General features: G+C 52.0%; 1 protein-coding gene and 1 long non-coding RNA gene across 6 annotated transcripts in view; one reads left to right on the top strand and one right to left on the bottom strand.

Annotated features, from left to right (window-relative positions):
* SPECC1 (sperm antigen with calponin homology and coiled-coil domains 1) overlaps positions 1 to 26,791 on the top strand; it is a 63,264-nt gene that overhangs the window by 23,171 nt on the left and 13,302 nt on the right. For 4 of the 5 annotated variants that reach the window (XM_072978635.2, XM_072978637.2, XM_072978636.2 and 1 more), the window contains 9 exons: positions 11,673 to 13,219; positions 14,155 to 14,362; positions 14,962 to 15,035; positions 15,432 to 15,613; positions 22,776 to 22,924; positions 23,579 to 23,685; positions 24,428 to 24,509; positions 25,426 to 25,579; positions 25,867 to 25,969. In XM_072978635.2, the coding sequence (XP_072834736.2) occupies positions 11,673 to 13,219; positions 14,155 to 14,362; positions 14,962 to 15,035; positions 15,432 to 15,613; positions 22,776 to 22,924; positions 23,579 to 23,685; positions 24,428 to 24,509; positions 25,426 to 25,579; positions 25,867 to 25,969 (2,606 nt within the window). Of the gene's footprint in view, positions 1 to 11,672; positions 13,220 to 14,154; positions 14,363 to 14,961; positions 15,036 to 15,431; positions 15,614 to 19,041; positions 21,042 to 22,775; positions 22,925 to 23,578; positions 23,686 to 24,427; positions 24,510 to 25,425; positions 25,580 to 25,866; positions 25,970 to 26,791 lie in introns of those variants that run through there. The other variant, XM_020809057.3, reaches the window with a different exon arrangement.
* LOC144584033 (uncharacterized) lies at positions 343 to 9,227 on the bottom strand. The gene is made up of 2 exons (XR_013538034.1): positions 3,285 to 9,227; positions 343 to 2,175 (listed from the first exon to the last, which is right to left on the bottom strand). It is a non-coding gene; the product is annotated as an uncharacterized LOC144584033 (long non-coding RNA).

Raw genomic sequence — 26,791 nt, 5'->3', positions numbered from 1 at the left:
TGGGCCTCCCCGTGTTTGTCCCTGTTGGAAAAGAGATTTTGGGGTATGGTATGTGTGTGGATGACTCGGCCGCCAGCTTTTGATGATCCGACGAGAGAATTCACAAAAGTTTGCTCTCTCTTTTATGAGTGGTTGCAGGGACCCCATCCAGACTTTCTGGTTATGCGCATCGAGAATCATTTGTGGGAATGAGCATAAAACCCAGGTGTGCCTCTGGGCATGGCCAGAGTTATTTCCCTGGGCCTTCCAGGGAGGAAACACTTTTCGTCTTCAACAAGGCCCTTTTGTGCATTTCAAGGGCACTTGTGTGCCTTTTCTTTCAGAAACCAGGCATTGGGGGGGGGGGGCTTTTGATAATCATGGCCTTTTTTAAACCCTTAAACCCCGTCCCTCTCGGCACGTCCCTGGGTAACCCCATTCCTTCTCAAAGCTGGCCTCCCTCGCAGGGTTGTCGTGCAAATGACAAGGAGAGCCAGGTAGATGCCTTTGAAGTCATTAAGGTCATACATCTACATAATACATTCCTTTTACACACACACACACACACACATATTCCTAACTGGTCTTATCTCACAAAGCAGGGATCAAATGCCTTTCTATTCCTAGGTTCTCGCAGAAAACTTGGCAGCCGACTCCGAAGTGTGACTAACCATCTAAGGACGTGTTAATAGGGCTATGACTCTGCACGCCACCCCGGGCGCTTGGTCGCCAAAACTGGTGGTTCACTAATCTAAGAAAAATTCAGACTGTGAACCCGAAGGGGGGACAGAGGGGGGAAGGACTTTTAAGAACACAGGAAGTTGCCTTGTTTTGCCAAATTTCTCCCCTGTCCCATCTGACTGGCAGAGGCTTCTAAGGGGTTCAAAATCGCTTTGTCTCCTTTTTTTTTTTGGAACTGGGCATGCCGGGGATTTGAACCCAGGATCTCCTGCTCTGATAAGCAGGAGCTTTGAGTAAAAGGAGGGTTCTAGTCCTCATTGTCCCGGTCCAGTTTTAACAGGGGCTGCTCCCTGGAGAAACACGCCCTCCATCTCATCTCAGGTATTCCTCTTTAGTCTTGTCTGTTCAGCATCTTCCCCTTAGCTTAACACTGTCTCAGGAGGAGGGAATACGGGGTGCAGAGGAAGGTCGGAACCCCCTGTTCCATCTGGGATACCGAATCTGCGTCCTTTCCAGTGTCGCTGGATGGCTACACCTGCTCGTTCCCAAACTTCAGCCAGGCTGGCTTGAATGGAGGGGGATGTTTCGAATCCAGGGTGCTTCCATCCTCCAAGAGAATCAGTTCTCTTACGGGGCTGGACCTTGCATCGTGAAATCCATACCCCCCCCCCATGCAGGAGGGGTGGGTGTCTCCTCGGCACGGGGGAAACCCCAGTGCTCCCCAGCCTCACCAGATGTGTGGTCTCTTTGGAAGGGAAAAGAGGGAATGAAGGAAAGGGCATGGTTGGGGGGCCGGCTAGCCGGCGGGTGGAAAAGCACACCCTGTGTGCTGTTGCCGTCTTGAATTTTTTCCTCCTGAGCCTCCCACTGGGTGGGAAGTGGGAGGGCAGAGACGGGGTGACCCCGAAGGGCTGATAATGGGGGCCTTTTATTTCCAGAGCATGCTATTGTTTCGGCCTAATCTGGAAGGTTGCGGAGGAAAAAAACGGAGAATGGAATGTGTACGGTTATGACTCCAAAGAGGAGGTGGAAAAAGACAGGCAATATTCTCTTCCCCCCCCCTCCTTTCCCCCATTCCTGGGTGGTTCAGCAAAATGGTTTGCTGTGACCGACCAGCCAGCTCTGCAGAGTAACCTTCGTCCGGTCTCGCTCCCTCTTTCAGGTTTCTGGGGCTATCATCCCCAGCTGATGTGGCTCGGAGAGCTTGTAGTCCAATTTACGTCGTGGACCCTAGCTTTGGAAGGGAGGTTCGCGGAGCAGTTTTTCTGCCTTAAACAGGGCTTTCTTAAAACTAGCTTTTTTCATGTTTTTTTTTTTTTCATGGAGGAGAGAGTATTCCTTGGTAAAGAAATTATCATCTGTAGTCCGTAATGGAGGATGGTGGAACTGTGAAAGGAGTTTGAAAAGTATAGACTTTTCTGAGCAGAGAAAGCCGCCTTCATCCTCCTCAAGAGGTTGCCTGCAGCATCTCTGCATGAGTTCACGTGCTGCTCTGGCTTCGTCTCTCTCCCACCCCTGCAGGAGGAAAGGGCGAGTTATCCTGACTTGACCAGAATTGATGGATGGTTCGTTTCCCTTCCCAAGCCAGGTGTCCCACAGAATCGTGTCTTTCCCAAGGCGTTTGCCTGCGACACCCCCCTGAGCTTACATGCATCCATGTTGGAGGTTCATCCAGAAGAGCGACTCCCTCCATAACAGCGGGCCTTGGGACTCTTTCCGGAGTGTGCATGAGATGATAGTTCTCTCATGCGAAAACGTTCGGAGTGCAAAAACTTAAGCATAGAAACGATTTTCATTACGGGGGTGTCTGTGAGAGTGCATTTCAACTCTCGGACACAGTTCTGCGTTCGAGGTGACCTTCGGAGGGCGAGTTCCGGGGACCCTCGGGGGCGGCATGGCCAGGCGAACCAACCAAGGGGGCGAGATTTCCCCGGCCCCATCCCCTTTTAATCAGCACTCGTCAATGACATGGCACGGAGCCAAACGAGGGAGTAACAGTGCATAGGGTGATTGAATGCAGAATTGATCACTTTTTGTTTTGGGTTAAGCAGCAGCACCATGAGAGGAGGGGGGGGCAAATGCACTGAAACTGAGACAAAACAGAGACGCCTTTAATTCCATTTCTGGCGGGGGCCCTCGGATTATAAACTTCAACATGAAAAAAGCCTTTTCCCGGGCCAGTCGTCCCCAATGTAGTTCTGCAGCTCAGGTGAGCGTGGTGCAATTTTCCCCCCTGCAGAAATTTGGCCCCTTGCAACTCAGATGTAATGATTAATCTTGTAGGATGGGGGGGCAGGCGGGGGAAGGCCCTCCGCTTGACCAGGCGAAGGGAGTAAAAGAAAGCGCCTGGGGTTACCTGGGAAGAGGTGCGGGGTGGGGAAGCGAGGAGCCTGGGGGTCCCCATTGCCTGGAAGGGGTGGCGGGGCCATCCACGGGTGAGCACGCCGTTGTTCGTGAGGAATATTAATCAGACTCCCCACCTTGGTGGGCGTGTGACGTGGTTAATATAAATCGAAAGTACTGTATAGTGCAGTAGCTGGGGCTTTAGCTCCCTTAGAAGGGCCCAAGGGCGAGCGTGGGCTGGGTTAGGGTCAGGGCTGGGGTCTGGGGCCAGCATTTCCTACCTCAAAGAGCTGTTGCAGGATCAGACCCTTGGACGGCCGCAGGTGTTCTTGCGCCCTGAAGCTGTTGATGCTCTGAGGACTTGAGCTTTCTCCAGGTGGGACTTGCTCGCGAATAAGTCCCATCAGGTGTGGGGGGGAAATATCTCTCTTTTTTGAGTCAGACAATACTCTTAAGGTGTGGCTGTGTTCAAACTTGCTAACCTGGTGAATTTCGGAGGAAATCTCCTGGGCAGGTCAGAGCTGTTGACTCGTTTTGCAGCGGTTTCTTCTGTCCCGCCAAGCCAAAAAGACCGGGCTCTTTGAAATGGCCCCTTCTCCTATGGCCACCCCACACACACACTCTTCAATTCGGCAGGGAGGGAGGGCCCTCCAGATGTTTGCACTTACAAATCCCATCAGCCCCAGCCAGCGTGGCCGGTGGTAAGGGGGTCTCGGAGTCTGTAGCCCTAAAGATCTGGAGGGACTAAAAAAGACATCCACCCACCTCCCCAAATTCTGTCTTAGCACTTTTGGAAGGACTCCAATAATTGCCCAGGGCATCCTTAGGATGATTGAAAAGTTTTGCAGTTCTGGTTTCAAACCTGATGCATTCAGGGGGGAAAGAAGAAGAAGAGAGAAGCATTTTCCCTCCCCAACATACACACACACATTATTTCTTTGAAGTTCGTTAAGCGCTCCGTGGAATGACCCCCTCTATCTCTTCATCTTTTATCTCCAGTAAAAATTTGGAGCCTTGCAGATTTTAAAAAAACAACAGCAAGTTAGTGGCAATTCTTATCTGGTGGGGATGGGTTCCCACTCCACTAAAGTTTTGACAAGCTGAAAAAAAGTCTCAAAATAATGAACACAGACACCCCGGCAACCAGCGCCACCCCTTGGGTGACATTCCTGTCTCGGGCGGTTTGCTGGCCTCCTTTTCTCTCCCCCCCCCCTCTTTTAGCCCTCCTCCCTGCGGGAGAATCTTTGACTCATGTTCTGCAAGACGCACCTTATCTCAGGAAGGGAACCTGCGCGGCCGCATGCCTGTCTCGGCCACCTCTAAGCAGATAAGTGGAGCCTCCACCGAGAGGGGCAGTGTAGCTCCGCAGACCAGTCCCTGGGGACTCCGAGCAGGGGAAGGTTGCTCCTTCCACGGCCTCTCTGTTTCCGAGCGCTTCACGTGCAGATGGGGCGGGGGAAAAGGGTGGCTCTCCAAATGTTGGACTGCAATGCCCGTGATCCCCTTATCAGTGGCTGCGGGTGATGGGAGTTGTGGTCCTGCAACGTCCAGAGGGTTGCATGTCCCTCCTCCCCAGCCGTGTCGTACTCAGCAGGAACGTGGAAGTCATTTAGAAAGAGCCAGGCATGGGTCGCTAGGACGGACCACATTTGGTGGAACAGAGACAGCCTCGCTCCTGATGCCTTCGGCTAAAAATCCCATCCTCCCCAGCCCAAGGTGCCAGGGCTGGGAAAGGCCAGACAGGAGGGGGGGGGGGTCTCAGGAGAGATGGTTGGAAGAGGCATCTCTCTGGGTGGAGAGGCAAATTCCCACACCTCCCTTCGCCTCACCGTTCGGTCCTGCCTGCCTGGTTTTCTCAGGCACCGGACATGCCAAAACCAAACAAAAAACAGGGAGCCATAACAGAAATGTAACGCCTGGCGGGCTGCCCATACTGGGCCTCCCAGCCATTGCGGGTTATCTGGCGTTTAGGATTATAACCTTGAACGTGGCATTCCATGCTACGTAAAAGAATGGCCACTTTATTCAGCTACCAATCTCTCTCTCTCTTCCTATCTCTTTTTTGGAGGTACATTATATCCAGCTTGCACGCTCTGGTCATCCACTGCCGTCATCCTCTTTTTTTTGATTTTGGATATCGTCGGCTTTCCTGCTTCGGATGCCCAGAACCCGGTGTTGGGAATCAGGAGAGATAACCCTTCTGAACAGGATTCCCCGCCGCACCCCCTGGACTCTTGATTTCCATCCACAAAGATTCAAGCCACTTCTCTCTGCTCCCAGGTTTCTCTGCCGGCACCTTTCTGTACTTCCTTGGAGAGAAAAAGGGCCAAGGGTGGGAAGATTCGGCTCCTTCGCCCGGGGCGTGGGCCCGATGACTAATCTCTCTTCAAACAAGGGACTCTCGGGGCAGCTGCGGTGGCTGGCGTGTCCCTTCCGTGGGCAGAGTTTCAGGTCCGACAGTGAGATCGCCGTCTGGTGCAGTCCAAATCCTAGAACGCTTGAGCCCAGTGGCTACGCGCCAGGCCGTACCACATGGTGCAGCCCCTGCAAGGACATTAGGACCTAGGTGGTTTAACCTACTGAGTGACACCGTCACGTCGGAAATCAACTGTATATCTAGATTCTGCGCATTGTTTATTATCCTAATCCAAGGGGGCCTCTCTTAACGATGATTTAAAATAATCCAAAAGTGTCGAAATGGGTTAAGGACCCGATTAAAAGTCTTTTAGTGAAACAAAGCACCAGGGAGCTTCAGCCGAAACCCATAGAAAAGCTAACTCAGTGGTGTCTCTTTTAAAAAGTGATTGAGATTCTAGTCCTCATGGGTTCTGGATCCAGGAGCAGCCCCAGCTGCGTGCTCAGAAGAGAAACCTGAGCGACAGGGCTTCTTTCTGTCCCTTCTGTTTGGTGATCCTATCTTAATCATACCCAGAGAGGCTTCTCCTCGTACCCGGGAGTTTAGCTGGTCAGGGTCGCTTCTCTGCCTCCTTATCCTGGGTTAAGGACGGTTTCCTTCTGGTGATGCAGCTGGCGATGATCTCTCCTCCTAGCTTTCGGGCTTCTGCCTTGCTCCATCGCCAGCAGGCCTGTGAGCTCAGTGGGAAAAAAAACGATCCCTTTTCCCCTCCTCGTTTTATCGTATTGTTCCACGTGGGAGCCGGTCGGAAACGCTTGTCTTTTGCCTCCTGATAAAACCGCCACTTCATCCTCCCCCCCTCCCCGCTTGATCTCGTTTTTTTGGCAAGATCTGCTGGGCTCAAATTTCCAGGGAAGCTGCCCATGCTCGCCTGTTGCCACCCTAAAATCCCACAAACACCACCACCCCAGAGACTGATGGGTTTTGTAGTGGCAGAGGCTTCCCCCAACTGCTGTCCCAATCAGGTTTCTAATGCAATGAGTTGAGTTCCCTGCAACTTGTGCGAAATTAAACCTTCTCGGTCTTTATTGCTGTTCCAGTTGGGTTCCTCTTTGGCTTTTATCTGTTTCTGTTTTTCTCTCCCTCCCTCCCTTATCTGTTCTGTTATCTTCTTCCTTCCTTTTGTTTCTGTTCCCTCGTTCTTTTTAGCCCACCCTTCCGTCGCCTGCCTCCCAGGAAACCGGCCCCTGGTATGGATGGGTGACGGAAGGCATCGTCTTCCCCCTTGATGAAGCTTTTTGCGTGCCGTGGCATTTGACGTTAGGCCTCCTTCCCTCGCCAGCCCTCAATAAATGGGTCATTCCTCTGGGTTCTGGAAGGACCCCGGCTAAATCCCCGATAAAACCACCGCAACATCCTTTTGCAGACAGAGGGAGAGTTTCAAACAACACGGCTGGTGGATTCTTACAGCCTTGCAGCAACTGCCCCGGGGGGGGGGGGGGGGGGGAGAAGCGCCAAAGAAGGAATAAAACCCAAGCCTCAGGTAGTTCTGGGTTTTGGACTCCAACTCCCAGAATCCCCCAGCAAGCCTGGCCAAGCTCAGCCTGCCGCGCCCACAAGATTCTTCCAGGATCCTCCCGAAAAACCACTTTGGTGGAGGATGACTCGGGGCAGACGTCCGCCAGTTGCCAAACCCCGTCCGATGAGCTGGAGGGGGAGTTGCCAACCCCAGATCGAAAAGGCTCAAGGATTTCACTCACCCGGAAGGGAAACATTCCCGGGTTCAAAGGTGACTCGGACCTCATTTTATAAATGGAACAAAAGAATCCGGAAGATGGCCCTGTGAGGCCAGGTACTAACGTTAAGCAGCCTGGGTGAAGAATCGAACCCCCAACACTCTCTTGCATCAGGACACCAGAGAGGATGTTTCCTCCTCTGAAACTTGATGGCCGCTCAGACAAAAGTACCAGTGGCCGTTCTTTCAAGGAGCAGGGACAAAACTCCTGGCTTGGGGGCGACATTACAGGGTGGGCTGGCATCTGGAGAATCACGCCCCCCCGTGCAGGATCAAAACATGGCTAGCGCCTCAGAGCAGTATGAACTGGTGTCCCTGTAATGCAAAAGGCAGGGAGTGATGACCACATTCCTGTCTTGAGAAACATGGATTTTCAGAACAACTGTAGTTTAGCGGCCCGGTTCCTCTTGTGCTGGGACGCTGGCCTGCCATTGTGGAACGGGAGCCAAGAACGGGGACTGGATGAATCCGTTGGCAAGGGTGCACCCCCTGCTTCGCCTCCGTGCCCTCCGTCTGGGAAAGCAGAGTCCCGTTCCTTTCTTCTCCACCCACTCCTCTCCACCCTGTCCCAGGGCCCCCCCACCAGCATCCTCTGGCTACCGACCGGGTCCCCTCAAGGGAGCCGAGCGCAGGAACCAATGACTCATCCTGATGAACAAATAGGCCTTGCAGATTTGGGAAAAGCCAGACTCTTCCGCTCACCACTCCCACTGCACAAGACAGATGGAAGTCAGGGCTGACGAGAAGAAGTCAGGTCCGGGCTAGCCCATGTTAGTCTGGAAGCAGACCTGCCCTGGTTGGCCGGACGTCGCTACAGCTGAGATCACAGGCCGTGTCGGCTCACTGGGGACCCCAGTGCTATTTATTCGCCGTTCCCTTTCCATCCCACCAGGCAGAATCCACATACCTATGAAGCCAAAGAAGCGCTTGCCGAATATTAGCAGGGAGGATGATGTTTTAGCAAGCAAGTAGGAGAGTGCCAAACCCACAAATTGGAAAGACCCCGGTGGCTTCTTTGTTAAGTTACTACTTTTTTAGTTATTGCTACTTTCAAACCATTGTAGAGTTTCCTTAATCCAGGATCGCCTTAAACAGAAGCAACGTTTGGTTGGTTTTTAACACTTGTTTCCAAGACTGGGATGCAGGACAGCTTGTGGGATGATTAAAACCCAGATTCCAAAGAGCATTACGTTAAAATATTAAAAGACAAGTCCGTGGCTTATCGTAGTCAAGCCGCAACCCAATTGAAACCAGTTCAGAGACTCTCCAGGGAAGAAAGAAAAAGTCAAGGTTGCATCCATATCCCATTCACAGCTCTTTCTCCAGCAGCCCATCCTTCTCCAAAGTTTCAATATAGGCTCAGTACAGGGGATATTGTACCATACAGTATTTGTGGAGTTTCTCCGCATCAGCTTAGGGGAGTCAGGATCTGGCAGTTTAAAAATCTCAACAAGTGTTTCTGACTTTCATGACGGATGCTCGGAAAGCGAGTCTTCTTAAAGGAAACTTTCTCTGTTGAAAGACGGACACTCGGAAAGCGAGTCTTCTTAAAGGAAACTTTCTCTGTTGAAAGACGGACACTCGGAAAGCGAGTCTTCTTAAAGGAAACTTTCTCTGTTGAAAGACGGACACTCGGAAAGCGTGTCTTCTTAAAGGAAACTTTCTCTGTTGAAAGACGTCTGCCAAATGGCACGTCTTTTTTAATTGAAGGTGTTTTGTTTTTTTCCCCCCTCAGGTTGAGGAGAGGCAGGAACAAACTTAATGGGTCCGTTCTCTCCCCCACGAGGGTGTGGGGGAGCCCCAGAAAAGGAGCAGGGTGCTCTCTCTGTGCAGAGTCAGAGCAGAGTCAGAGCCGGGCCACGCATTCCACCGAGGTTGCCCAGCGGCCTTTGGCGAGCCGTCTGAAGGTCATCTCGGAGGGAGAAGAAAAGCAGCCTTCAAACGGGACTTTTGTTTTCTCCGAAGGCCTTTCACACCCTCACCGGGTGGGGGATCAGAAGTTGGGGAAAGTCCCTTTTCTGAATTCTTGTCTTATTCGACCTCCTGGTGGAGCCTGTAAAGAGTTTCCATTGGGGGTGGGGGTGGGGGCCTGGGAGGAAATTTCGTTTTTAGCTCTCTTCTGGATGCATCTGGCTAGGTTTCTGTTTTGCTTTGGGGAGCTGGCATGGCTTTCGGTGGGATGCCTGCCACCGCTGAAGGGCTTTGATCCTGTGTCCTTAGCTGCGGTGGTGGCCACCGTGAGGGGTGGGGGGCCCTGGAGACTTGGTTAATTTAACTTTAAGAAGGCATGATGGCAGGGGGGGGGAAATCCATCTTTCCACTCCTGGAAAAAGATAGAACAGCAGGCGGGCATTGTTGGGGCATCCCCAGAAGGCCCTTCTTTGTCAAATCAGATCCGGGAATGTTGCTCAATGGACTACAACTCCCAAAATCCCCCAGGGGGAATTATGGGGCTTGTAGTCCCCCCCCCCCCCAAAAAACCCCCCAGCTTTCCCCAAGTTCTGGCCCCTGCAGATCCATTGAGGTAGCGCGTGAAGAAGGAGTGTCCTTTTTTTTTTTGCTTCCGTTGGACTCCGACTCCCATCATCCCCGGCTGCTAGTTGGGGCTGATAGGGAGCTGGAGCCCAGCACCCTCCAGAGGTCCACTCCTTCTTTCGCTGCCTTGTTCCGCTCTGGCAGGAAGTCGCTTCCCCGTGTGTCGCAAGCAGTCTGGCGTCGTGGTCGGGGGCCCTCCAGATGTTGATCAGGACAGATGGGAGTTGTAGTCCAGCATCAGCAGATGGGACACCTATTTCCCCACTCTTGGAAGCGGGAAAAGCCTGGATTGAAATCTCATCCGGGCACACCATGAAACTGGCTTAGGGGTGGGTGGGTGGGTGGGGGTGACCTAGGGCTGTCCGCTCTTTTTTGAATGCATTCCCCCCCAAAGCACGAGCCGTGGGTTTGCTGGAAGGGCAGAGAAATCCATGGGGAGGGGGGCGGTGATGATGATGATGCTGCTGTGGCTGCCTCCCGGTGCCGCCAGCTGCAGCTGCCGGAGGGTGGCCGGGGTGTGCCTGCGTGGGTTGCTGGCACCGGATCCGGAGTGAATGCCTTCTGTATCTTTTCTCCCCCTCGCCAAACAGAGCCCCTTTTGTCCGTGGCCTTTTATTCTCCCTGCAACACAACACAAGAGCCTGGCCGTCCTTCCATTAAAAGAAAAAACCAAGCCAAACAAAACTCCAAACCCTTCCTCCTTCCCCCATCTTGAAGGTTTTGACGGAGGCGGTCAAAACGTCCCTTTGATTTCGGACTACATTTCCTATGAGTCCCTATCTTGCATAGCACGGGGGGGGGGAGCCTTTGGCGAAAAGCATGCACCACCGGGAGCTTCATAAATTAAAAAAGCAAAAAAACCTGAATAAAGAAAGGAGGCTTTCCAAGCTTGGGTGTGGGGGTGTCTTAGTTTCTATTTACAGTATTTCTGCCCACCTGGCAATGTGGATTGTCATTTATGACTTCTGAAATTTTGGTTTTCCTTGGGAGGCAAGCAAGAGGCCGGTTTCCGACCTTGTCTCGATTAAAACCGATTAAAATTGATCAGGTCCCCAAGATGGAGGGAGGCATTGAGCACCTCCTAACCATGCAGAGGACTAGAAGATTGATTCCTTTTCATAAAAGTCCTTGGTCCAGCCTAAAATAAAACCCGTTCAGGAGATAAAGCAGGCCATTCTGTTCAAGAAAAGACATGTCATTATAAAATTGATACAGTAGATGGCCCTCGGTTCTTTTTTGAAAAGTAAGAACTCTGATAACTACTCTTCCGGCACTTGCTCTTTGTCCTCTATAGAAGTACTCCGCCATCATTCATTTAAATGCAAATGACTTAATTTCTGGCCGTCTCTGGCTGTCTTGCATTTGTCTCTTTTTAAAGAAAAAATAAAAAAGAAACTGGTTCCTTCAAGGAATTTAGGTTCGGATTTGCAACGAAGTGACTTTTTCCGATGCTGCGTGTGTGATTAAAAGAAACTGTGCCACCTCTTTCTGAGGTCAGTCGGGTTGACATTGTAACCCTGGATTTTTCCCTTGTGGAGTGCTTAATTTAGGGGGTGGCCATTGATTTCTGCCTCTCTTTGTAGCCTTTCTGCATCTTGATGTGGCAACTGGAAAGTCCTGTGTGGCTTTCACATCCATGAAAGACAATTCCTGCTCAGAGGAGAATTATGTAAAAAAAAAAGGTGGGGTGGAGTTACGACATAAAAGGAAAAGGCAATGAGGAGGGAAGAGGAAAACAAGACAACTTAGACAGAGGTGCTTAAGTTTGTCCCCCTGGTGGAATGTCTGCGAGATTGAAATTGTGGAGAGGCAGAGCCTGAAGCTTTGAATGACTCCGACAGCATTAGATAGTTGCAGAGGGGGCATCAGCCTGCATTTTGCCCACTTCTATTTAAGAAGATGATGCAGACTCCACAGCCGATCTAAAGGAGGAGGAAGCCCCATAAGTCCAGGAATGCCCTAATTCTCTTCCTCCCTTCCCAGGTCCCGTCCCGTCCTCCAAGCGGACCGGAATCCCAGCCCCTCGAGAGCTGCCCACCTCCGTCGCCCGAGAGAAGGCTGTCCTGCGCCCACGGAGAGCCCAACCCAGCCCGACCTCGTCCGGGACTCCGACCCCCACCAAGCACTCGCGCCCGGCCCTCAAGTCCAAGCATGAGGCGGACGGGGCCGACCAGGCTGCCCTGGAGTCCAGGGTCAGGGAGCTGGTGGCCGAGGCCAAGACGAAAGACTCAGAGATCGCCAAGCTCCGGAACGAGCTGAAGAAGAGGCAAGGCCAGGGGCCGGCCCGTGGCGACCTTGATGGGTGGCTGGACCGGAATCCAGACCCTCTGCCGGCCGAGGGGGAGGCGCTGATCCGGGCCCTGCAGGAGAAGAACCGGCATTTCCAACAGGAGCTTTTGAATCTCGGAGAAGAGAACCGGCAGTTGAAAGAGAAACTGAGCCACCCGGATCCTTCCCCGTTGTCAGACTCCTCAAGCAGCCGCGGCGGGCAGGGCAGCTTCCCGACGCCCACCACGCAAGACTCCAGCTTTGGAAGCCCGACCCGACCCTTGCCGGACGACGGAGGCCCCCCGTGCCTGAATGGGCCCCCGTTACGGAACTCGGGGTCATCCAGCAGCGACGTGACCAAAGCCTCCCTCTCGCCCGATGCCTCGGACTTCGAGCACATTACGGACGTGCCGTCAAGGCCACCGTCGGCCAACGGCCACCCCTTCCAGACCTCCCGCTGCTCCCCCTCGGGCAGCTCCCCGAACAACGCCAGCGACCTCTCGGTGGCCTCCCTGACGGAGCGGATCCAGCGGATGGAGGAGAACCACCACTGCACGGCCGAAGAGCTGCAGGCCACCCTCCAGGAGCTCTCGGACCAGCAGCAGATGGTCCAGGAGCTGACGGCGGAGAACGAGAAGTTGACGGAAGAGAAGGCCCTCTTGGAGAACTCCTTCAGCCAGCACCGGGAGCGGGCCGAGAAGCTCAGCCAGGAGAACGAGAAGCTGCTGGCCCGGCTGGACGCGCGGCCCGAGAACGGCGATGCCGAGGAGAGCAAAGCCAAGCTCGGGGAGCTGGAGCAGAAGTGCGCCGAGCTGCAGGAGAAGGCCCGGTTCGAGAGGGAGAAGATGCTCAACATCCAGCAGCAGCTGACCAGCAGCCTTCGGAGCCTGGAGAAGGAACACCAGGGGGTCCAGGCCACCGCCAAGAGCCTGAAAGACGAGAACGCCCAGCTGGGAGCCCTGCTCGAGGCGGAGCGGCAGAGCGGGGCCACCTTGGCCAAGACCTTGGACGACTGCAAGGTCGCCTTGGAAGGCCTGAAGATCGAGAACAGTTCGCTCCGGTCCCAGCTGGAGAGCGAGAGGCAGAAAGCGGCGGCCATGGACCCCGCGAGCGGCCACCCCCCGAGCCACTCGGACTTCCAGGAGATGCTGAAGGGGGCCCAGGCCGAGAGGGACCAGTTGGAACGCGCTTGCACAGAGCTGAAGCAGGAGTTGTTGAAGGCGCACAGCGAGGTGAAAAGTGTGCAGCGACAGCTAGCCAAGGTAAGGCCTTAAAATCTCGTGGGGTGTGTTTCTTCTCCTGTCTTTGGGACTCAGGAGGCAGGGCTGAACAGTTTTCATCAAGGGCTTCCCACAGGAACTTGGGCGACTGGGCTCAGGAGAAGGTGTGGAGCCAGACTAAGCAAGTTGCTGATCCCCTAGCTAGAAGCGGTGCTCCTTAGGCAGTGAAAGAGATCTGATTGTGAGAACACATTAAAAGCAGAGGCGTGATTAATCACTGGAATATTAAATACCTTTGCTTCTTTGATCAGCAGGACAAGCATAACAAAGCATGATTACATCATTGGAGGGAAACATTATAAGAATAAGAAAAAGCACATTTCCATAGCTGTTTCTTTCAGCCTGTAGGAATAAGTGGCCGGAAATCACATTTTTAAGCCCCTGTTGAGGAAAACAGAAAGCCCCGGCCTTCCCTTTTCAACCCTGCCTCCCTCCATCATTGTATCAGAAGTGGGAAACCTCGCGCCTAAACATTTCAGCAAATTTTTAAAAGTCCGGAGAGGAACATTTAACACAATCTTCAGGGTCATTGTTATTTTTAAAAACTACATAATTCAAGTTTATTTTATTGATTTTATTTTTCCAAATCATGCAAATCCTGAGACAAGAGGAATCTGGTAGGAAACTGAATATTCTGGGACTAGATCAGTTGTGGTTCCTGCGATTTATGCTCGGGAGCTCCGTGAGTGGCCGTGGGAAGGGGCCTCCAGCGGCCACAGAAAGATCATTCATTCATTCATTCTGTGATCTTTCTGTGGCCGTCAGAGGCCCCCTCCCATGGCCAACTCTTATCTCATCGTTCCAGGCTATAATGGGAGGATAGGCTGGGAAGCATCGGTCCAAAGACAGTGTTGATGGTTTATTTACGGCGCAATTCATTTCGTAATTTTTCTTTTGTCTCCGTTCCCTTCGCTCAGGTTGAGAAGGAACACGGCCAGCTGAAGGAGACCAGCGACCGGCAGGCCGAGCAATTAAACCACACGAACCTCCAGCTGCAGGAGAAAACGTCGGAGAACGAAACGGAGATCAAGAATCTCAAGGAGACCATCTTTGAACTGGAAGACCAGGTGGAGCAACACCGGGCCGTCAAACTGCACGACAACCAACTCATCCGTGACTTGGAGGGTGAGTGGAAGGAAGAGGAGCCGCCGCGAAGTTTTCTAGCTGGTCCAGAGACCTAAAATATAGAGAGATCTCCCTTTTGCTTTGTACATGTCTCCCCGTATTTGGATAGTAGGACCCACTTATCCGCGGGATCGGCACCCGTTGATTCACTTATTGACGGTCTGAAAATATTAAACAAGAAATCCTAGAAATATATATTTCTAGTCAAGTTTACCAGAACTGGCCACTGGAATTGGGGGGGGGGGGAACACTTTGTAGGAAAGAATGTGGTGACAGCTTTCTGAATCGGGGCCCCCACAGTGCCCTATGGGAACGCAAGGCTGCCCTCTGCTGGCTGAATTGGAGCATGGCGTCGTGTTGGGCTTTGCTGACTTCCCCACCCTCTGGCTATGCAGCAAACTTGCTGTTCCTTCCTTGGACTAATGGTGATGCTTTTACAAAATTTGGGTTTCGGATCTGAAATGAAATTTTTCGGCACTGCTTTTACTGCCCTCCTCTTCTCTCTTCGTCAACTCCTCTGTTTTCTGCCTGAGCCCTGGGTTTATCTATCGCGGCGTTTCCATCTCAAAAATAACTGTCCTTTCCTTGACCATTCCCAGATACTCTGATGAAACTGGAGGAACAGAAAGCAGACTTGGAAAGGCAGCTGAAACTCCTGAACAGGCAGATCAAGGTGAGACGCTGGCCATGTTTGGGGTCGTTCGTCAACAGAGGCCAGAGTTTGCGTGAATTAAAAAAAAATGAAAATTGGAATAACCCACCCACATGCCTGCCTGCCTGCAGACACATGCACACATACTCCTACTCAACTGCACTCACACAACGCCGCCTGCACCTGTGTGCCTGCACGCACGGACAGATGGGCTGGATAAAAACTCCATACGGGCCAGATGCGGCCCGTGGGCCATACTTTGGAGACCCCTGTTCTAGGATGATAAGGATGGCAGTAGTCTGTCTGTCTGTCTGTTTGTCTGTTTCTCCCGTCCGCCTGTCCCTCGAAAGGGACCCCCCCCCAGGGGACTTGCAAGTATTTCTGGTGCAGCTTCCCCCTTGTTTCCTTTCCCCCTAGGAAGACACGGAGGAGTGGCGCCGTTTCCAAGCCGACCTCCAGACCGCCGTCGTGGTGGCCAACGACATCAAGTGCGAGGCCCAGCAGGAGCTGCGTGCCGTCAAGCGGCGCCTCCTTGAGGAGGAGGAGAAGAGCGCCCAGCTGCAGAAGGAGCTGGAGGAGGCCCTAGGAGGGACCAGCAGGTGGGTGCTGGGGCCAGCTTCTCCATGCATCCGTCCTGTTCTCCCCACGGGGCCTGTGGCTCTTTTCAGACCCCCAGAGGGGTGGGGAAGCTCCATGCCTCAGTCTTCCTCCCACTTCCTAGCTATGCACACACACACACACACACACACACACATTGCGTGTGGATGTGTGTGTCTATCTATTTCCCTGTCCTGGGTTTTGTTGTCCGTGTGCTTGAAAAGCAGGTCCGTCTGCCCTTGTTCGTACCGCCTTGCCGCTCTCTTCCACCCAACGTGCTCGGTCGCCTTGTTTGCTCTGTGACATGCCGGCTGGGGGATTCTGTGCCTTGTAGTCTTCCAAAGTCAGTTTTCCCAGCCAGGGATATCCAGCCTCTCAGACTCGATTCTGACCTCGAATTATATAAGCCCCTCCTCTCCAATCCTATAGGTAAAGGTAAAGGTTCCCCTTGACAATTTTTGTCCAGTTGTGTTCGACTCTAGGGGCGGTGCTAGAGTCGTTGGACCCCACCACCTTCCAGTCCTATACCTTCCACATTTTGTGGCCTGAGAAGCTGAGTTAACGGGCGAGCCCAAATTGAGGACCTGTATTTATATCACCACTTTCTCGAGCGTCATGAGGACTAGAAACTTCGTCAAGGTTCACAGATTGAGCCTCTGATTTTAGCGCAGCAGGTTATAGGTTCACGTCATGGTATTTCCAGTTGAGAGGGTCAGATGGGAGGTGCTGGGGGGGCATTTACTCTGGGGCCAAACCTGGAGAACTCCTGCTTTTCAGAACAGGCGGGGATAGCACAACTTCTTCCATGCCAAAGGAGGGTTTTGGGGTGGACTGAGGTTTTGGAAGGACTATGAAACTTGGATGCCTCTGTATTAAATGCGCTTGTTTTCCGAAGACCCGATCGCACCCGGTATAGTTCATTGATCGCTGATGGGTTTGATGGATCAGCCGAAGGGCTGGTCTATACGGTTAGCTCCCAAGCTTCCTCCAAGCGGCAGGTAGGTGGGTTCGCAGCCCATCCACTCAGTGACAAGACGCCTCCCAGGTGTCTTCACTCCGCCCCCCCCCAAAAAAAGCAGTCCCCTTACGGTTTGGCCACGGATCGGGTTTGGGCTGGAGTGCCTTCAGTCCCCATGCTTCATGGGATCACCACGAAATAAATCACACCAGACTGCTTCCTAAGCAGGTCCCAAATGCCTTCTCTTTCCTCGTGTGACCGATCACACGCGGAAACGACAAAAATAAACCCACGTTTCGTCTGGCTTTCCCAACAGGCGTGCGTTCTGTGGGAGCACTCTTGCTTTATCGATCCGTCTCTGTCTGCCTGTTTTCTCTCGCTCTCTGGTTTTGCTCTCTCTTCCCCTCACCCCTGCATTTGCCTCTGATGTCCGTGTCGTGTTGCAAAATTTGGGAAAACAGAAGGGCCGCCCGTATTCGTCACTCGAACTGTGAGAGCTGCTTGTGTTCTGAGTTGCATGTCCCTGTTGGCTCTCCGTCGCCCTGGAAGCAGCCGACACGGAGGAGGGAACCCCAGGAACCTGTGCTTCGTTATGGATCGTGATGGGTTCAGTCCCGTTGAAATTTCCTTTCCAGGGCCGTCCTGAGTCCTCTACACAACAAGCCATTGTTTGACTTCTGTGCTGTCTGTTCTATCTTCCCCTTTGCCTCCCACTGGCACACACAGCCCCCTTTCTTCTCTCCCTCCCCTTTATCCCCAGTACAACAGCCCTGTGAAGTAGGTACATTGCTGGTCCAGCATTGGACCTGTTGTCTTTTGACCTTCTCCTGCCTCGCTGCCTTTCCCCACCACTGTCCTTCTTTCCTTCCTCTCTCTCTTTCCCTTTGTGCCCACGCATTCATGCACGGACACATACACACACAAACACACACACACGTGTACGTACAAGTTGTCTTCCTCTCCAGAGCGGCCTCCGAAAGTGAACCTTCCGGGTCTCCAAAATCCGTCCAAAGCAAAGGTAAGGGATCACCTGAGTGAAACGGCCTGAAACCTTCCGACTGGGCGGCGTGCTCTCCGCCCGACTAACCTGCTTCCACCCTTTCTGTGCACACGTTTTCGCGCCGCCCCCCCAGTCCCATGCAAGGCCGCTGCGTGCTTTCCATTGTTAACTACCCTTTCTGTCTTCTGGAGTTCAGCTGGGGCTGTGTTGTCTGTGCTCTGCTCGCCTCCTGTCGGTCTTCCGTCCATCCGCTGGTGGTGTGTCTCCTCCTTCTCCCTCTTCCGTGCCTGTCTCTCGCAGCCGTCCCCTCCCTCCGAGGCCCTGACGCAGATGGCCAACTCCTTTCTTAGCGCCAGCTCCCAAACGGACCCCAGGAAAGGGGGCGTTTGCTTAACCGGCTGTCCCTCCTGATCAGTGGTGGGGCAGAGACCCTCTTGGGTAAGGAGGCTGGGGTGGGGAATGCACATTTGGCCAGAATCCTAGTGGGGTTGCCTAACTTGTAGCAGCTAATTGTGGAGGGGCCACGGTGTGTCTCGGTGGCAAGCCTCAGCTTGCACAATTGAGGTGCACCCCAGTGTCTCATAAATTAGCCACAGTTAGTCATCCTTAGTCATGCGAGCTTTACCCAAACAACAGTAGAACTCCCGCTTTTAATTCCTGCTTTTCCTGTGGTGAGCGGAGGGTCATTTCCGTGGTTCTCCTCCTTGCCTTGTCTTCACACCGACCTTGCGAGGTAGGTCAGGCTGAGAGAGAGGGACTACCAAAGGTCGCCCAGGAGTTGCACGGCTGAGGTGGGGAGTCCAGATCCAGGTCTCCTGAAGCTCAGTCCTGCTCTCTGCACCGCAAAATGGAATCCTAGTGATAAGGAGAAAGGAAAGAGGCGAAGCATGTCCCAACCCACGGTGTCAGTAAGCCATACGACTGCCCTGCAAGGTTGGTCCCTCAAGACTCCTCCCTGTAGTTTGCAACAGCTGATTGTCAGGAAACAGAGCCGATAATTCTCCCCCCCCCCCCCGAGTTACTAGCCAACAGAAATGTTGGTAACCCTCTTGACTATAAACAACGGGCTAAGTAGAAAGATCCCCAGCGCTCACCCGGTTTCAGAACGTTTCCTTGCCTGGTTGCACCAGATCAGGCGAACAGTTTTTCTCGCCCCAGGTGACCAGATAATGAAAGACCAATACAGCTGGATGGCCGTAAGCGGTGGATGGCCGTAAAAGTCCACCAGAACCTGTTGGCTTTTGCGAAAACCTACCATCCCTGCAGGAAACGACCCTTTATTTGAAAGCTGTAGGTCCAAAAAAAAAAGAGGGATCTTCTCCAGGTGCTGAGAGGCACCGATCTCCCGAGGCAGCCTCTATATTTTCTCTCTGATATTCTGGTGGCGGTTTTCCTGCATTGTTCATTTTATGATATTAGAACATTTCAGTGTTTTCTAAAACCCGTCTCTCTTTCTCCTCTTCTTCCTACAGATCTCTGATCCCAGTCAATTAACCAAGCCATGAGAGAACGAGGCTGGCCAAACTCAGTAGCCAAGGCCTGTGATCTCTTCTGCAGCTTGAAGAACAGATACTGGGATTTTATCCCGAAACAAGAAATATATAAAAAAAGACTTCTTTAAAAAAATATATATCGGCCTCTCCCGGGCAGGTTATCTGGGACCTAAACCTCAAAGCAGTTTGCTTTCCTTTTTACCGACCTGATCATTTGTTGTGTTTTTTTTCCCCCTCCACTTGTCGTCGCGCAAATTTGGACGGATTCAGAACATTTGCCAAGAGCCGCTCTTTGATTTGGCATCGCGGTGCCTCGGGTTCTGAAGGAGCCAGCACAGAACATTGGTGGGAAAAAAGTTATCTTTCACCCGCTCAAGGTGGCGTCCCGAGAACATGCATATCTTTGCTTCTTTTGGATATATGTTGACTGTCGCAGGCCTCGGAGCAAGAATGGAGGATAGGTGGCTAGGAATCTTTGCCAGGCGGAGTTTTTTTTTCCTGTGCCTCTACTATGAACAGGAATAATCATGTGTCCTCAAGCAGATTCTGACTCGGGCTGAACCTTCCCATAGGTATAAAGCGCATTGAAGTGGTTTACCTGTCCATCTTTCTGGGAGTGCCCTGGGATCGGACAGCTCGGACGAGGATGTCTTAAACAGAAACCGTCAATGGAAATGTGTCGCTAGATGGCAGCACAGGACGGAGGGAAAAAAACACGGTCCCTTGTTCTGGAGGCGCAGAGCGATGCCGTTTGAGAAGGGCAGAACCTGCTGTTCCCCAGATCTGCCAGCTGAAAAACAGAAATGAGGAGGCTGTGGATGGGGAAGGAGGGGTGGTCAAGGCTAAAGGCAGGATGGATCCTGAGTTGGACCTATCTTTCGGGGAAACCTTCCTGCTTTTTCCCTTTCCACCCTAGTTCCCGGCAAGCTCTCCTGCCGTTTGGAGGCTCCGAACCGGTGTGGAAGCTGGGAATCGTTTTATCGCGAGATGGTCGTGAAAAACCTCAAAATTGGCACCGAAGGCTTCTGACTTTTTGTGGCACCGGACCAACATTCCAGTTCTGTTGTGAGGACTGGCAGGAAACACTAGGAGGTTTCCTCCGGTGTTATTTTTCCCTTCGGAAATCTTCCTTTGGAGTAGTCAGTGGTTCAAGCCATGATGCTCGTTTCCAATGCCCTTCTTGGCGCTCGGGCGCAGAACAGTCACGAAGACATTTGCACAGATCGAAACACACACACACACCCGCTCACTGGTTGGCAACTGAGCAGCCTTGAGTGAAATCCTACCACGTACTCGGGGGGGGGGAGCAAAGGCATCTACCTAATCCTAGAAGCCTAAGCAACCCATAGATTTGTTCCCTCCCCCCATGTCTCCAGATCTTTTCTACACGACTGTGGAGGTTGAGCGGGCAGAATCCAGCAAAAACACAGTCACGAGAAGATTAAAAAAGACACTTTTTGGGGGGAGGGGGTGAACTACATTTCCCAGAATCCCTCAGCCAGCATAAGCACTGGATTAGGGGATTCTGGGTTATGCAGTAACGGCTTTCAAGGCTCAAGAGGATAACTCCAGCCACCACCACCCCTTCCAGCAAAGGTGCAGGATGTTTTCAGAGGACAACAAGGTGGAGGCAAGCGGGTGGTGCTGACGAGCGCTCAACTACAGGGGTTGACCTTGCGATGGTTCGCACAACCTGGACCGTCACAAAGAGCAGAGGGAAACGAGTGCTTCCCCAAAGCCGCCTTTAATTCGTAGAGTCGGAAGCGTTGTGTCTGGCCAGATTCTGTCCAAGGTGGCATGACCGGAACGTGGGAACGCCATGCGCTTCTCCTGTTGCCGCCCATCTCGCCCTCCGATGCTCTGGGCATGTCACTTTTGTCGAAACCGTGTGTTGATCCTGCGTACGTTCGGGTATTTGGACAGTCCGTCAGGACAGATCTTTACAAAAGTGCAAAATAAATGTGCCACTGGTGAACCAGGTGGGGTGGCCGCCTCTTTCTCTCCGTCTCCGTTGTGATTGGGGGGCGTCGCTCTTGACATTTCGCGGTGGCTTCTACAAGCGCATCCCGGGTTTTATAATAGAACATCATCTTAGAAATGCGGAGCTGGTGGTGGGGTTTTGTATTTTGGGAAGAGGGGAATGACACGGGGGCAGCCCCATCCCCGTAAGCCATGCGCAGGATGAGGGCAGTCATGCAAAAAGTCTGCTAGGGTTCTGTTGAGCCTCCCGGTCTAGTAGTAGTCTATCTCAGTGCACCATTTGCTGAGGAGCAGATCGCTTCGTGAAGAGCACCTGGTTGGTCTTCACGCCTGGATTTGCCCTGGGGGGGGGGTTCTAATTTCCACTTTGTCTTAAAATGACAGAATCTATGTGTCCCCACCTCGGTGACTGATGGGTCCCCCGCTTTCTCTGAATACGTTAAAAGACCATCCAGATTAACCCACTGGACCTCCCAGACTCTGTGATGAGACGTGATTTTACAAGCAACACAGTTACTTTCTTTTCACAGTAACAGAGCCACCTTTTAAAAGTAATGCAGTTACTTTCTTCCTAGTTACTTTAAAAAAATTTCCCTTTAAAATGTATTTTTAAGGGTAGTTTATTAAGGGGCTGAAGCCCCTTTCTCTGATCAGTTCCATGGCTTCCTTCTCCCCCCCCCCCCAAGTAACAGAAAGCAATGGGAAAATAACCAGGGATCCAGTGCGTTAAGTGGTATATTCCTGTCTTTTTTTTAATTGGGGAGGTGACAGTGAACTGTTTTTTTTTTAAACACTTCAATGAATAACCGGATTTCTGTCGGATCCAAAGGGCCACCTTCCTCTCTCTCTCTCTCTCTCTCTCTCTCTCTTGTGCCTAAGATATTCCAGGCTTTTGAATGGGGTCTGGTCCCTGTCCGACTCTGACCCGGTTGTGCCTATCTGTTCTTGCGGCTCCCTGCTTCGTCGTTTTTAGTTTCATTTTGGCCGGTCGGTTGCGTGACCGAGGGAGAATCTGAACTTCGGTTTCCCGGGGTTTTCGTCCAGCCCTTAAGTGGTCTAAGGAAGGAGCCCCATTATTCTCGGGGTGTCCTTTGGCACGGTCTGGGGATGGTCTGAACGGGATACGATGCTTGTACCAGGGTGGGTCCCCAACGCTGTGAATTTATCAAGTCCTGCAGGGTGGAAAGGAAGAGGGGTAGACGTCTGTGTGGGAACCTACCTTTTTCTGCCCTAAATACTTGGTGTTCCTCTTGCTGAGCGCTGGCTGACAGCCACGGTGGCTTTGGGGGGAAAATCGTTTCCTCCCTGTGACTCCAGATCCCTCCTCTGGCGCTTTCAGAGATCAGCTCTGGGAGATGCGCTGGGTACATATTTTACCCCGAAAACACCCATTTTGAGGGCATGTCATCCCACAAGTACGGCATTTTTATGCACGTTTTAGCCTAAAAGGCGTGGATTCGGGTGGATTTCTTTTCATTCTTTTGAAGCCGAGAACAGAAACTCGGGATTCAAAGAAGGGAAGGGAAGCTCTAAAAGCTGGCCTTGGTGGCTGTCCGTATTTTAATCCGAAGAGTTTGGGTTGAGTTAGCGTGCTTAAGAAGGGAAACCAGACCAACCTTTTAAGGCTTTCCCCGACTGTTCCTGATGAACCCCACAGCCTTTTTGAGGACTCCGGCGGGGAAAGTCGACCGTCTTTTTATAATGGTCCTGATTTTTGTCTTTCTTCCTTGCAGGCCTGGGTCTGAGGTGAAGGATGTCACGGATGCAGATTCTGCCGGCCCCTGGCCAGGCGTCGTCTCCATAAGCCGCCTGTCGCCGACACCGCCGGAATCACTGGCCACGGTTAAATCGCTGATCAAGTCCTTCGATTTGGGGTGCCCAGGTGACCTAAATCGCCGTGAGCAGGGAGTTTCCCCCTTTGAGAAAATATTTACAGAAGGATCCTCTTATCTGCGGGATCAGTATCCGCTGATTCGCTTATCCACCGTCCGAAGATATTTAAAATATTAAAAGAAAGACCCTAGAAATATAGATTTTTAAATATGAAGTTACCAGAACTGGCCGCTAGAGGGAGCCAGAGACCAGGCTACATCTCGTGTGTCCTGCTATCCACATTTTTCAGCATCCGGGCAGGGTTTGGAACCGATCTGCAGATATGGGAGTCCTACTGTACTTTTTCCTTCCCCCCTCCCTTCCCCATATTGTCATTTTGCATGTTGTTCCTTACTTCGGAATACATTTTGCGCATTTTGCCCTGTTGAGCAAACAGATTTCTCCTCCCCCCTAACCTCAAGATATATATATATTTAAAAGTCTATTGCTAAACTAGTTTCGGGCCCATCATCCGTGATAACTGTGGGCGATGGGAGGCCTAGTGGGTGCGTAGAGCGTCGTCTGGCTTGGAGGACTAGCTTAATCTCCGTTGGTTTTGTCTCCAATCAATATCCTGCATTTTCTTCTCTGTCTTTGAACCAGTTCCCTTGTTATACCCATTAATCCTTCCATGTATTTTTTTTTCTCCTCCCCCGCCTCGCAGGGAGCGGCGCTGGACAAAGTGTCCCGGTTGTTCACAAGGCGGCCCGGAGTCCCCTTAGCGGCATTCCCACCCGCTCTGCGCCTGCGGCGGCCGTCTCCCCCATCCAGGTACCGGAAGGTCCACCCAGACACACACACCCTCCACCCACCCACCCACCCCCATCCCACTCGCCATCCCTTAGCGAAGGGCCTGCATTTTCCTGGGCCTGGAGAGGAAAAGGGAAGGGGATCCTGACTGCTTCGTTTGTTTGCTTTTTCCGTAAAGACATCAAATACCAGCAGATCAAAGCGAATCCTTGGCAGTCCACAGGGAACACCTTTGACCTCGCTGGAATCCAACTGGGGTGGGATATTGGGTCGGTTTCGCCTTTTAAAAACAATAACAGTAATAATAATAATCATCTTGAGCTGGTTTTGATCTTCCCTGTTCCCCACCCTCTGAAGAGTTCTAGTAAGAAACAAAGTGGGGGAAGGAAGTTAACCTTATAGATAATCCACACTTGGAGCTTGAGAGGGTATTAGTGTTGGAAAGATGTGATTCAAACAGATTTCCATGTTTCAAAGGAACCCTATGCCTAAATTCCGGAGCCAGAACAGAGGGAGTTAACTTGTAAATGAAGCAAGGGAAGAAAAAATTCTGTTGTGCACTCAGATGCTTTCAGCTGTTAAGGAATTCTCTTTTGTAATGACGTACTGTCCTTAACGTCTTTTTCCTTTCCTGAGTGTGTGTGGGGTATACATGCACATTTTCAATCTTGCTGTCTAAGTGGTATGCTTAAGCGTTAAGTTTTATTTGTTGTGCCACCTGCTGAGTGCTCTTCTTCTTTCTCCTTTCCCTGCTTTGTTGCAGAGACATTCCACCTCCAGCCATGCAAAACCTCCGGGGAAATCCTTCTCCAAGCACACTGATCTTCCGGATCTCCCATTGGCAGGTGAATCCCAGTTGAACACAACTCTTAACACAGTTCATAGGAAGAATGTCTCTTTTAACTTTTTTTTAAAAAATCTATCATCAACAAGCAGCACAAAAACAACAACAGTCCTTCATTTTTTTGTGCCAGAGATGAGTGAAAGCCAAACAAGGGCCCCACTAAGTTGTGTTGTCAAGACGGCCACAAGAACACTTAAAGGAGAGCGGGGAGGTGTTTCTCGGATCTGGCCATTATCTTAATTGAGCAGATAGAGAAACCTTTCTGGAGAGGAAGAAAGACAGACCGTAAAGAGTCTTTTTGCAACTTCGGAGTAAAAACCCAACATGGATCTGAGCCAGAGAGACCTCTGGGCAGAGGGGGACGGGAGGGCCCTGTTTACTGGAACAAACAACCCAAAGAGAGTAAGACTGGGTAGCGTTTCAAGCCTTACATTTTATACGTCCTCTTTCTTGGGTGGCTTGTTGGCGTATTTATTCCTTCTTCATTAAACTGATATCTTAACCGTCTCCTGTCGGGTCGGCGGTGGGGCCTGTCGCTTTCCCCTTCCCCAGTTTTATCTTCTCGACAACCTCCTTGCGGTGTAGTTTGGAAGTTTGAAAGAGAGAGATTGGCTAGGCCAGAGTCACACTGTGAGCATTCGAGGGATGGGGGGGAATTCGAACCTTGAGCTCTGAAGTTCTCAACCCAGTGCTTGAATGTTGTAGCGGCTCTCGAATTCAGGGGAAGGAAAGCCCTAATGGGTAACTCTTGGCTCGGACGAAAAACAAGGAAGGATGATTGGCTCTGGCTGGGGAAAATGAAGGCGGGTGGGGTGGGAATGGGAGGGGAGTCTCTCCCAAAGGGCATTGGTGGCCGGGCGGCTGGCAACCGGGAAGAAACCCCCTGCTTCACCGTCCTCCTTTGTTTTGCTCCAAAGATCTGCTGAAAGGGAGAGGGGAGGATCTGAAACCGGACCCCTTCCTTCGCAAAAGCCCCTCGCTGGAGTCTCTCAGCAAACCTCACACACTGACGCTGGGCGGACGGATGCTGACCTCCACGCCCAGTGGCTTGAGACCCCCGAGCAAGCTCAGGTACGTCGTTTCGAAGCTTGGAGGCACCGCCGGAAATCGGGCGCACGGAAAGGGGGGGGGACCTTTGAAAGACAAGGACCCTCCCCATCACGGGCCACAGATGAGTTGGCTGTGCTGGTCGAAGGGTCAGACTAGATGATCTCTTGTAGACCCCCTTCCAGCTTATTCACTGGGTGATTCTAAAGCTGAATCCTTTCCTCCCCCCCCCCCCGGCTGGCCAAAGCTAAGTGACTTCGGTTAATCACTCACAAGACCTTTTCCTTCCTTCTTCTGACCTGCGTCCAAAGCGTGGAGAGGAAAGATCCGCTGGCCGCTTTAGCGAGAGAGTATGGCGGCTCGAAGAGGAACGCCTTGCTGAAATGGTGCCAGAAGAAAACCGAGGGTTATCCGGTAAGGAAAGGGGGCCTTTTTCTTCTCTTTGGTCAAGACGTTCGCCCTTGGAAAGAGGGTTTTTTTTGGAGGGGGGGAATCCAAATCAAAATAAAACAACGAGAGCGTTCTCGTGTCACAACAAACCATCATGTGGCTTGTTGGACTCTGGGATGTGCAAAACCCCACGGCTGGGGGCTCGGGAACTGGGCAGGATCGGAAATGGAGGAGAGCGCTGAACGGAAGTCATGCTCTCCCGGATTACTCCCTCTTGGGCCCAGTTGACGTAACTCTTGTCTCGCTCCTTTTTTATTCAAACACCCATTTTCCCCCCAACCTTGTGTTTCCATTTTCCCTTGGAAATTCTTATTTCTGCAGCAATATGATACACCTCTGTTCTCATCTCCCAAGGAAGAAAATACATATTTTGGGAAACAAAACAGGGAGTGTTTGGAGACGCCCTTTTGATTTGCTTTGGGACTGGGTTTTTTTTTAAAGGGCTGGTTTGTTTGTTTTTTAAGTAAAACTGTTGCTTCTGGGAACAATATGGCTTACAGAGCGAGGCGGGTTCTCCTTGTGCATTCTTGCTGAAACTTTAAATCCATGGGATGATTTTTTTAAAAAAAGAGTACATTGTTCTGTTGAGAAGACCCATCTTTCAAGGATCAGGTCGCCGATCCCTATTTTAAAGGCAGCACCTCACGCAACCAAGCGTTTGTCTGCTGGCTGCCAACCGGAGGAGGCTCTAAGTGCCTGATGCACCTCGGCGCTCCCCAACTGACACCTGTCGACATGACAATTCCCCCAGGAGAAGTGGTGATGATGGGAGCCGTCCTCTCGAGA

The sequence above is a fragment of the Pogona vitticeps genome, chromosome 7 (assembly GCF_051106095.1).
Source record: "Pogona vitticeps strain Pit_001003342236 chromosome 7, PviZW2.1, whole genome shotgun sequence".
Classification (NCBI taxonomy): Eukaryota; Metazoa; Chordata; class Lepidosauria; order Squamata; family Agamidae; genus Pogona; species Pogona vitticeps.
Note: the sequence above shows the minus strand (reverse complement) of the source record. Positions and strands in the feature narration are given on the sequence as shown.